General features: G+C 39.1%; 2 protein-coding genes across 5 annotated transcripts in view; one reads left to right on the top strand and one right to left on the bottom strand.

The window, feature by feature from the left end:
• The window catches only part of LOC121519983 (phosphatase and actin regulator 1-like), a 127965-nt gene that overhangs the window by 85993 nt on the left and 29719 nt on the right, over nucleotides 1-12253 (bottom strand). The window lies entirely within an intron of this gene.
• On the top strand, nucleotides 1593-12232 carry LOC121519981 (zinc finger protein 665-like). Of its 4 annotated transcripts, none has more exons than XM_041803136.1 (7): nucleotides 1593-1677; nucleotides 1890-2089; nucleotides 4504-4605; nucleotides 4696-4791; nucleotides 6152-6262; nucleotides 8132-8255; nucleotides 8348-10691. In XM_041803136.1, the coding sequence occupies exons 1-7, from the start codon at nucleotides 1653-1655 to the stop codon at nucleotides 10546-10548; spliced, it is 2859 nt and encodes a 952-aa protein (XP_041659070.1). In that variant the 5' UTR covers nucleotides 1593-1652; the 3' UTR covers nucleotides 10549-10691. The 4 variants fall into 4 exon arrangements, with proteins under 4 accessions (XP_041659070.1, XP_041659073.1, XP_041659074.1 ...); XM_041803137.1 differs by having other exon boundaries at nucleotides 1647-1771; XM_041803139.1 differs by lacking the exons at nucleotides 8132-8255; nucleotides 8348-10691 and adding an exon at nucleotides 11313-12232.

Here is a 12253-nt window from a genome sequence, read left to right as displayed (position 1 = left end):
AAATCAGTCTTTTCTAAGATGCGATGGTGTCTTTTGGTTTCTTAAAGGGCCACAAGAAGCTGAAGGCTGTCTAATGGAAGTAAGAGGAGGCAGACACAACTTGGATCATTCATGGGGAGCTTCAGCTCAATAAAAAGAGCCCAGGAAATAATATGAGAACATGCTCTTAAAGGAATCATTCATATAATACAGCAACATTTCTTGCAACAAGCTTAGAAGACGTTAAAACCACCTTTCCCTCAACCTTACCTTTGCTTTTTAAATTTTAAGAAAGAGTTGTATATGTTTTAGGAGTGTTCATGCATAAGTGATAACCTAAATAACTTAAATCTTAAGAAGAGTTGTTTGTGCTTAGATAAGAATAAATACTGCGATACTGGCCTGTAAAGGCTGTAAATATATGTTATATGTTCCATTAAACTTGTGGAGTTTCATGCCGGAGTGGACCAATACACCTATGTCACCTGAAGTGCTTTTCTCTGCTTGTCCATATTTCCTTAAATTTGAAAGTATGTTTGAAGGACTGAAGTTTTAGGTCTTAACTACATTTGTAAATTGGTAATTATCAGCATATTTGATATTGGCAAAAGACAAATTCTGTGATTCCCTGGAATCAATAAAATGATAGAAACAATTGTACATGTAGAAAGAAAACACATCAATGCGACCTTGACTGACACTGGGTATTAATCATAGTGCAGAAAACCTATATTCACACCAGAAAGTGGCAGTAAAGTGGATGAGCCCTTTCAAAGCCTAAGATGGAGAGGTGTATGAACAGCACCGACAGCCAAAAAATTAGGAAGTGAATCTTCTCTCATCTTTTGACTCCAGTCAGTATTAAAGCTTTACTTTACTAGTGCCTCATTCTGATGTGGTGTATGTTTGTCTTCAGACAATGGGACTGCATGCAGCATGTATCAGTGAATGTCTTTTGGGTCTGTGTACACATTTGTAGAAAAATGTTAGCATTAGTAGATGCAGTCCCCCCCCCCCACACATTTTGAACCTATTTATATATTTGCAAATAGTTTTGCAACACTACAGAAATAGCTCATATCTCTCCACTAATTTCCTGTTTCTTTACTGCAACCACCTGCTGAAGTCTGTTACATGACTAAACTCAACCTGAGTTATTGCACTATAAAGGATGTGTTCAAAGTTAAGCTTGTCTTTAAAGTTAACGTTATAGTCGATGAAACTAAAAGTTTTTTAGATAAGGTCTGGTTTATCCAGAGCAAACATGAGAGCCCAATTCATAATCACAAAGCTAATTCTATGGTAAATGCCTCCATCTAGTGGTATAATTAAGTGACTGCTTACTTCTGCTGTCAGGGGATACTGAAAAATATGAGGCAGAGAGTAGCCCACTGTACACCATGGCCTTTGCTCATGTGTCTCTTCCATCACAAATTGACAAACAATGCATTCTCAGCTATGTAAAGCAACCACAATTAAATTTATAGAACTACTTGTTGTTTATTTAAAGGTTTTTTTGGGAAAAGTTTGTCTCTCTTGTACGTTTGAACGTAATGACGTCATGAGCATATTTCCGAAGGAGTCGCGCGATGCGTCAGACGTACCTTCCATATTTTCACAGCCAGACGTTCTCCTGTGGCTGCGATGTTAGCTTAAATGTTCATAACGCCAATATGAACGAGTTACTAACAGGCACTGGTGAGTTTTTCCACTTTATTCAGTCCATATTTGTTCCGTGCACGAATAAAAGCAGCCTTGGGGAGTGACTTTTAAGAGAAACTAAAAGCTAAAGGTAACAGATACACTGCGGAATATTGTATCACTGCAGTTGAAACACCGTATATTTTCACTCAGGCGTCAAACTGCCGTAAATATTACAGCTTTGTTTTAAGTCTGAAATTTGCCTCCAGGTTTCCCTCCCCACTCCTCTTTCCGCCTCATCGTCCCCCCTCTGCAGCTGGTGTCTGCAGCTCTGTTGGAGATAGTGAAGCAGGGAGCTGTGATGTACTTCGGTCTGCTGGAGGACTTTATTAGCACAGTGCTGGAAACAGCCCCTGAGCTGCTCACTGACTCAGAGAGAGTCCAGCTAATCATTGGCCTTCGTGCAAAGGTAAGGCAACTACACAAAGATTCTTAGTGGGCTCTTGAATAATATATGAGCACCATAGTTGACTCAGTACTTTGACTTAGAACTAGTTTATGTAAAGTAATTTGTGTAAAAGCTGCTGAGGAAGTAACACTGAAAGATAAACAAAAACAACCATAAGCCCTCTAATTAACTGAGACTGTGCTAGGGGTTGACAAGATCTTTTTTCAGGCCCAATACGGATTATTAGTAGTTCATGAGACCTAAAACCGATACTTGGAACTGATATGCTTTTATTATGATGTACATAATGTGGCAAAAGTAAATTGCATGATCAAAAAATGAAGGGAAATTAAATGACACTGCTCAAAAAAATAAAGGGATCACATCATCATCACAATGTAACTCTCAGTCAATCCTCTAGGATATCAACCTGTCCAGTTAGGAAGCAACACTGATTGTGAATCAGTTTCACCTGCTGTTGTGCAAATGGGACAGACGACAGGTGGAAAGGAGAAGCAATTAGCAGGAGACACCAGGAGACGGGCTGGTACACCAGGCCATACACACTACTGAGCCTCATTTTGAGTTGTCTTGAGGAATTTCACAGAAGCTGAATCAGCCTGTGATCTGATTTTTCGACTATTATTTTGAGTATGATTCTGAATCCAGTCCTCTGTGGGTTAATGATTTCGGTTTCCATTGATGATCTTATGTTATTTTGTTGTCAACACGTTCCACTATGTAATGAATAAAGATTTTCAACTGGAATATTTCATTCATCCAGATCTGGGATGTGTTATTGAAGTGTTCCCTTATTTTTGAGCAGTGTATTTTGCCCCAGCTTTATCAGCATGAGTAAAGGCACAAAGCAACACAGTAGAAGCAGGAATACAGGAAGTGATGCCATGCACTTACTGTGCCGCTGGCACCGAGGCTTGAGGACCAATCCCATTTCTATCCCTTAGCTCTTCCCCTTTGTCTACCCCTTCCCCTTGCCCCTTAAAACAGAATGGTAAGGGGTAGAGGTGAAAACCTTCCTTGAAGAAATGAAACGCCACTTGATTGCTGTTCATCATCACACATTGCCAATAAACAACTGCGTCATTGGAGGTTGCAATAAAGCGTTGACCATCTTGTTCATATTATGGATCTCTGTGTTGATCTTCTCCATATATTTATACAGTTAATAGCTCTGGTTTACACATGTACATACCAAAAATACAATAAACTCCCATCCCCAGTGGCTAAAGATTGAATATATGAGAAAACACAACTGTTGTGTTTTCTATAATCATTATGCTGAAAATATTTTTATATTCATGTGCCTCCTTTGTAGTCTGTTGTGTCATTTTGCAATTGAACACAATGCATGGAGGGAAATTCATCATACCCCTTGGTTTCAAGTGTGGTCCTGAAAAATCTTAGTTTCAAGGGCTATGTAGCCCTTGGCCCTAAGCCCCAGCCCTCAATTCAAAAGAGAATTGAGACATCCCTTCACCTGACGTAGATAAGGGTTAAGGGGTGGAAATGGGGTTCACCTTAAGTGTTGACTGGCTAATATTAAAGTGACATCTAGTCAATCAGATTGTCAACAGGGCATAAAGGAGACCCTGAAGTTGGACTGTGAAAATAAAGCCAGAGGGGAAGACCCACTTTGCAGTGGAACCAAAGTAGTGAACCTTTTGATTAATTAACTTAATCGATCATCAGTAAAATAAAATGCCAATACTGATAATTGGTCAAATGCAAAATATCTGCATCAATAATCAGTCAGGCTGATAATTGGTTGACCCCTAATATGTGCACATTCTTATGCACATTAAGGGGGAAAATTTGAAGCGTGAGTGTAGTATGAGTAACATTGTTAACATAAATTATTACGTATTCAATGGTTAACAAACAGATCACTTAACCTCATAGCCTGCACTGATTCTTGAGCAACGATTTGATGTTTGCTGATATCTCAAAGTCTGCCATGATTTGATTTCGATTTGATTCGATTTAGAGGCCTGTGATTGATATCAGACGATATTGTGAACCCATTTACCACAATCTGTTACTTTTCACATAACGGAAAAACACAATATTGATACTCTCTTGGCTGCTAACCATTACCTGCTATCCACACCTAGCGGTGTTGTGACTAATGGATGGGCGGAAACTGTCATAACCAAGAACACGGGGGAACTTTCAAAATAAAAGCGTAAGGTATAAATGGCGATTAATATCGATGTTTATACTGTCAATCGATTTGACTGAATCATTGCTCAAACAATCGATATATCAATCCAGATCGATGAATCGTTACACCCCTATGTAACAGTTCTCAAATGTTTGACAGTCATGCTCTATTTTGCTTTAAATTGCTCAAATTCTCTAAAGTATTGAGAAATTAAGCCTTCACTGAAGGGTTTTGTCTCTTTTTATGCCAACAGTCGGTGCTGGAGTTGTGCCGCAATGATACATTTACCAACCAGCAGGCTTTTCAGCTTCATTTGAACCAGTTTAACAGCTACATCACAAAACAGGATAAAGAGGTCAGTGCACGTTGTGCTTTTCCACAACTTTTAATTTGTTTAATTTTAATTTGATTTGTGTTTACTTACTTTTTCTTGTATGCGTTTAAGACTTCTAACCCTGATGTCAAAGCTGCAGTAACAAACTTCCTAAGGCTTGTTCACACACTAATGGAAGATCAATGTCAGAAGCACAACTTTTATCAGGTGAGTAGGCTTATACTTTAGTTTATTTTCTAAATGAGAGATACAGTGAAGGTGCATTTGAAGAATTAGTACTGACAGCCCTTATCATTATATGTTCTGATTTTACTCAGGCTATATAATAGTACAGTTCTTCCTCTTGATTAGATAATAGATTTAATGCACTATAAAATCCAGTGTGTATGAAGAAAAAATCTTTTTCAACCTTTCCTTTAATGTAGAAAGTTGGTTGCGACTTTATACTGAAGTGACCACAATAGTATTAATATGAAGACACGCAGTTGCATCATGCATTGCATGCAACCTTACACTGCTGAAAATTTGCCTTGGTTAAATATGTATTGTAAGGAGTTGTATCACTACTCAGAATAGGCAATGTGCATAATGTTCTGGATTTTTAGAGTTTTTCTCCCTGATTAAGTCATAAAATTGTATTCCTATGAAAATGGGGATGTAGTGTTTTGTAAATAAAATTTTGTGGAGTCAGTTTGATTGAAAAAGCTCCCCAAATAAGGGCAAAAGATGACCAGTGAAGGTAGGCAGTGCAGCTTGCAGGTGTTCTGTACTTCAAAACTGTTATCATAGGCTGAAAGCTCAACTACAGTATCAGTAGCTAGCTGGGTTGTATACTCCATTTGGTGAAATAAGATGGCACTAAAAGAAACAGGACTTTGTGGAATTTGATGAACGTAGTGGAAATTATAATTAGGGGTAGACTAATTATTGGCCTGGCTGATTATTGATGCAGATATTTGGCGCTTGGCCAGTTATTGGTATCTGCATTTTATTTTCCCGATTATTGATAAAATGAATTACTCAAAAGTGTGCTGCTTTGGCTCCACTGGAACATGTCTTCCCCTCTGGCTTTATTTTTACTCTCCAAAGTCTCACCAAATATCCTGTATATAACACAGTCTGACTGGCTTGATGCCACATGAGAACTGGCCAATCAACACTTAAATCTGGGTGCCAGTGGCACAGTAAGCGTATGGAATCACTTGCTATTTTCCTGTGGGTACTGTGGTGCTCTGCGCTGTTTCTCATGCTGATAGAGTGGGGGCCACATTGTTTATTTTCCTTAATCTTTCTGATTGTGCAGTTTCACTTTTGCCAGATTAAGTACATTTAGTACATCGTAACAAATATATTGGTTCTAAGTATTGGTTATAGGTTGCATGAATAATTAATCGGTATCAGCACTGAAAAACCAGTATTGGTCGACTCTTAGCCATAATGCCAGATTTTACTGCCACTCAAAGACCCCACGTCAGACACATTATGAATGGCATGACTCAGATTTTTGTGATTACCCTTAAGATCTGCACATCCGGTTAAAATGAATATTTTTCTCTCTTCTCTTTAGAACATCTTTCCAACAGTGTTTGGCCCTAAATATGACTCAGCTTTACAGGCTCTCATGAAGAAATTCCTTTTCAGTCTGCAGGAGCTTCTGCCTGTTCCTGACTTTGAACAAGTGGGTACCTGACAAACAGTACTTATGGTACAAGTAAATTGAATAAAACAGAAAGATCATAGTTTTTTCCACATTTAAAGGACTTTCGGATCTACAGCTGCACCTTTTAACAGTTATTTTTTTAAGTACATACATTTGCTTGACAGACTAATCCCTATAACATGCAGCTAGCTAATGAAAGTTTTTCCTCATGCCATTTAATGTTGGGTTATCTGAACCACTAGTGCTGCAATGGTACATAGAAGTCTTGATTTGGTTTGTACCTCAGTTTTGTGGCCAGGTTTTGGCATAGTTCACTCAACAAGAGAAAGGGAAGAAAAACATCCCAAATACAAAATTCAAGGTTTCTGTAGTTTGTTTTGAGCCAACAGTTATGAGGTACAGTTTATTCCTTAAAGTGCTGTTTGGAACTACCTGTGATAGTTGGTACAGCCTGTTGTGTATTAAACATTAATCAAGAGAGAGGAAACATAACAAAACATTGCAAATTAAGAAGAAACACAAAAATGAATAACATTTCCTCTTTAAAGTATGTCACACATCTTACTGTTGCACAGTGTCCACTCTAAGTTACAGAATTTTGTTGTCATTGTACAGTAGTTTTGTTACAGGTGGTCCATCCATCTGTTGTTGGTAAAACAGTGGATGCAAGGGATAACTTGTGCTCCATCACCACCTCATGTACACCAGTAAAGTTCAAGACCATAGACTGGCTTATGTATACACAGGATAAGACAATGTAATAAGGCTTGAGAACTTTTAATACGTACTTGAAGCCTGGGCCATCTACTATTGCAAATGCGCATGTAGCTTCAAAGATGTGCTTTATTTAGGAATATCTTTGACCCTCTCTGCTTTCACGTCTATAGATTTTTTAAACAGGAGGGATAAATTCTTGGACACCTTTTTTCTTTGATCTGACTCCGGGTGAGGCTGTCTAACATTTAGTAGTGTAGTAAAAACATTTCCAATTGCACACTTAAAACCTGAAATCTCCACTGCACAACTGACCTGAAGATGCAAGCTTTTCTACCACACTCTGGTGTGTCATTTTACAGTTAGGAGTCTTACCACCATCTCTATGATGAATGGAGACTGCATAACATAAAATATGTAACATTATGCATTTTTGGCAACTAAACTAAGTGGAAAGAATCTTAATCATCTGTTTCCCATAGACTTCTCTGTCCTGGAGGAATTGAAGGCAATTCTGGTGCATGTACAAAATCTCTCCCTGTTAGGAAAGCACACAAAGCAGTTTGAAGGATTCTGTTAACAATCAAAATGAAATATGTAAAATATATGAATGTACAGTACTTCTAGGAATGTTTGTGCAAAAAATTGAGGCTGAATTAAGGCGTGTAATAGACAGTACTCCAACCTGCAGGCACCATCGGGGAGGATGGATGATAGACACAATACTGGTCATGCTCTGGATGTCCTTGCATTTTACCAGGGGCATGGGAAGATAATCTGTTAAAAAAATAACACAATCTGCGCCTTTAGGGCAGAGTTGGGGTGGATGTGGTGAGTAAGCACATCCTAGGGTGCTGTTCAGGCAGGTACTAGGGTTGCCACAAGTCTCTGACTGTGCTGTGGATGTCTATAGGGCCAAAAAATTACAGGCAGTCTCTTGGTGTATTGATGGGGCTGAAAAAGCCTGAACAAAAGAAATGCTGTTGAACTTGACCTTGGCTGCTGAGCGTCCCACACGTGTTGACATGTGTTGAGCTTGCCTCTGGCCACCCTCCCTGTGTGATGAATCTTTAGAGCCATACATGCCTTGAACTTTATGCACATGACTGTAATGCAATTTTTTTTTTTTTTTAACTTTATCTGATTTTTTTTACCACTCTATTCCTTTTCAAGACTTCCCTTTGGATCAGTCTCTCTCCTTCTATCATGAAAGAGTGTGTGGATCTCATGAGCCAGATTAAACCGCTGAAAACTCTGATTCAACATCACAAACATCATGGGCGCGCCATAGCACAAAGTATAACACCCAAATCTCTTTAAATTTCTAATTTCTTAAGATAAGCTACAGCTACTGAAAATAATCTGTCTTTTACATGCGTTTTTTTCTAGCTCCTTCCTCCTGTGATGATTGCATCCTTTCCAGCCTGTCGTATGACTTAGGAACTGAAGACGATGATAAGATAGATGTAGTCATCAAATCTGAACCTATATGTGACGCACAAGAATGGCAGACAGTCAGCTTGCTGAGCAGTGAATCAAAACCCAGTCAAGAAGAAGATGTTAAGGTCTTACATTCAGAATCTGTGAGGAATGTGGAAGAACATGAACAGTGTCGTGGTGATGATCTAACAGAAGACCAGGGAGCTTCAGTTGAAGTAATAGTTCCATCTTTTGAAGGAAATGAGTCGAATGATGACGATGAAATGGACAAAAAGTGGTTCAACCATTTGAAAACTGACAGTGGGACATCTGATGATGACTGCAGTCTTATTTGTAAAGGCAGTCATCAAGAAACAACAAACTCCAAGTGTTCCACAAGCTTAGCTCTTCTCACAAAACCACATCCTTTAAATATAATCAACAAGCCTTCCCCTTTGGAAATGTCAAAAGTAGAACCCCCGTCAATATCTTCTGACTCATTGCATGATCAAGCACATGAAAGAGGGAGTTGTGTCAAACAGTGCTCCATATGTGGAAAGGTGTTTCCTTGTTCTGCTGACTTGATGAGGCACACGCAGTGCCACCCCGAACAGAGTCCTTACCTGTGTTCTAACTGCGGTCCAAAGGAGCTTTCAAAGGATAGTTCAACAAGCAGTGGAAATAACAGGAATCAGGAGCTAACAGTCATTTCAAGTAAAATCAGTGAGACCTCAATGACTGCCAATGCACCAACAGCCTTGAAGGCATGTACAACATTCCTTGCTTCTTCAGACTGTGGCCAGTATTTCACTCACTTTAAGAGGTTTGAGGAGCACCAAAAAACATGTTCAACGTCTCAACTAGAGGAGCAAATCAGCACCAACTATGTAATTATTAATGGATGTGATTTCTTTTCATTCAACAAGACCAAAGAGAACAATGCTGGGCAAAGTTCTGAAACAAAGGGAAGCTGGACTACAACAACTCCATCGAGTGAAACAAGTCAGACCCGGACAACTGCAGATGTCCCTGCAGACTCAAAGGCATGCAAACCAACACTTACATGTCCAGAATGTGGCCAACGTTTTACTTACTGCAAAAGTTTTGAGAAACACCTAAAAAAGTGTTCAGAAGAAGGTTCCCAAACAAAACAGCGAACCAGCACCAACCATTTAATTATTAAGGGCTGTTATGCCTCTTCAGTTGACAACACCTGTGAGAGCCATACTCAGAAAAGAATAGAAAGTAAAACTGAAGCAACTCTTTCTACTACAGACAATGTAGAGGGCTCCAAGCAGAAAGCACAGGATTTTAAATGCACCATTTGTGAGAAGAACTTTTCAAAAATTGCTGTCATGAAAAAACATTACTCTGAGTCACATAAAGTCAGAGGGTCATACCCATGTATGATGTGCAAGACATCGTTTTTGAGATTGTGTGATTTGGTTCGACACCAACAGAACAAGAAGTTGTTCTTATGCCCTATCTGCAATAAGGGTTATAGACAGCCAGAAGAAATAGAAAGACATAAAAAAGTACATTCTGCAAGTGTAAAACCATGCAAATGTGAAATATGTGGGAAAAGCTTCACATCTCATGCTCCTCTGATCCGGCACAAGAGAAAGCACAGAGAACGACCACCTGTTATCTGTACATACTGTGGGAAACAGTTCAGTTCAAAGGACTACCTGAAAGCTCACATGGTGAGGCACACAGAGGGTTACCCATGCCCTGTGTGTGGGAAAATATTCTATCAAAAAACATACCTGAAATATCATCTGTATAAACACACAGGGCAAGAGCCATACCTCTGTGACACGTGTGGGAAAGGCTGGCCCACTGCAGCACTGCTCAAGGTTCACATGGTCAAACACAGAGAAGGACGGCCATTAAAATGTGATGACTGTGGTGCAACCTACAAACGGGAATCCAGTTTGATCTCTCACAAGAGATCCAAACATGGTGGCATGCGACCTTTTATATGTGAGGTTTGCAGCAAAGCCTTTAGAATAAAGAGTCAGCTGAAAAATCACATGATGGTCCACACTGGGGAACGACCCTACTCCTGTCAACATTGTGGCAAAAAGTTTTCAAAAGGGTATAACCTAAAGAAGCACAGAGAAAAGCCATGTTTTTTAGCAAAACCTGATAGTGAACTTGTATCAGATTAAAACTGTTTATGACTCGTGCCATACTAACTTCTACCACTACGGGCTGTTTGTATATGTTCTTTCAACTTTGTGTTTCTCTGTGAATGACTGTCATGATTGAGCTACAGATGTTACACCATTAAAAATATTCTGCACAGTGTTAATTCATCCATCTATCCATTATCTATTTCGCTTGTCCAGTTCAGAGTCATGGAGGACTCCAGCTGTCATTGGGCAAGAGGTGGAGTTATGCCCTTAACTGGTCACCAGTCAATTACACTGCTGACACAGACACCAACAACCAGTCACATTAATGCGTCATCTGTACTGTATGAATTTCAGCTGATTCAGACACGAATTTTGAGTCACAAGGTGCATGTGGAAGTCAGGACGATTGTAAGCCTGATTGTGCATCATTTGTCTTGCAGTGTACAGGGGGATACAGTGGCCGACCATGGTCCGATCACCTGCTAAAGGCTGGTCAGATGGATTTCTGACATTTTTAATGTTTTGGTCATAAAACTGCACACACTCCCACAGTGAGAACAGAACCAAGATCAGTTTTACTGACTTTTTGGACATTTTTTTCTTTGTAAACTGTCAGACATCACCTTAGATCAAAAAGAGCAGAAATGCCGTTTAGATCTGCTTTCCCTGAGTATAATAACCGAAATAAACACGTAGGAAATAGGCCTATCTGTGGACCTCCACCTGATGTGGAATATCTTTTATTACTTAGCTGCTAGTTGTGTTTGCTGGCAATGCTGTTTATGTGTACTTGACAGGGAGATGGTGAGATCGGTTTGTTGTGCAGGACCCTCGGACTACAGTGTGAACATACATGATGGGAACATGATGGGAAGCCAAAGCACCCAGAAAGAACCTACACCTGCAAGGGAAGAGCATTCAGAGTCCACACAGAAGTTCCCGATTTTGACTGGGATTCAAACTAGAATCTTTTTGCTGTGCGGCAGCAGCACTTGACATTGACCCACCATGGAACCATTCATATGGAATGAGATTGGCCAACTTCATAAACTGATTGAACAAAGCCTTTTCTAAAATGTGCTGTGAGGCTGAAAGGTGTTTAAGACAAGAACGTTGAGGAAACTGGCTAACACTTGAGGGTTTATGTTCAGTCAAAAGATCACACTGTTGGAACAATCTGTAACATGCACCTTTTTAGAGGAGATATATAAAATAACCACCTGTTTTGTGACAGGCTTGGTAAACACATTAGAGTCTTAACTCTATATTAGCAGGGCTGTATCCCTTTCAGTAAATGTTGTTGTACCCATATGTGATAATGAATTATTTTTATTATTTGAGATCTGCCATATCCTGCGTTGAACCTTGCCAAAAAAACTCCAAGTTTATGGTTATAGTGATACTTATGGAATATCTTTAAAAATGCACAGTTGATCTGATGAAGTAGCACTCCTAAAAAGGCATTGTAGGGATTGCATGGAATTGTGTTTGGAATCATTTATTGACAGTTCACTTGATAATTTAGTTCTACTTAAATGCCTGATTTATTGAATTGTAAAGTTATTTGAAAAAGTACTTAATCATTAGTTTCAGTCTTACTTGTGTATTAAGGAAATGCCAGATTTTTCCAAAGATTTTAACAGAATCAAAGACACATTTCTAATAATAAATTAAAATCACATTACTGTATTGATCCTAAGAGTGGGAATTGAAATTGAGCATATATTTTATTTCAATA

Source organism: Cheilinus undulatus, linkage group 13 (genome assembly GCF_018320785.1).
Source record: "Cheilinus undulatus linkage group 13, ASM1832078v1, whole genome shotgun sequence".
Taxonomy (NCBI): Eukaryota; Metazoa; Chordata; class Actinopteri; order Labriformes; family Labridae; genus Cheilinus; species Cheilinus undulatus.
Note: the sequence above shows the minus strand (reverse complement) of the source record. Positions and strands in the feature narration are given on the sequence as shown.

Bases quoted from the DNA above. Each gene is read 5' to 3' on its own strand.
- LOC121519981 (XM_041803136.1), top strand. From the start codon at position 1,653: ATGAACGAGTTACTAACAGGCACTG. The intron at 4,792-6,151 runs GTGAGTAGGCTT...TCTTCTCTTTAG, and splicing joins AGAAGCACAACTTTTATCAG to AACATCTTTCCAACAGTGTT. The intron at 8,256-8,347 runs GTATAACACCCA...GTTTTTTTCTAG, and splicing joins TGGGCGCGCCATAGCACAAA to CTCCTTCCTCCTGTGATGAT.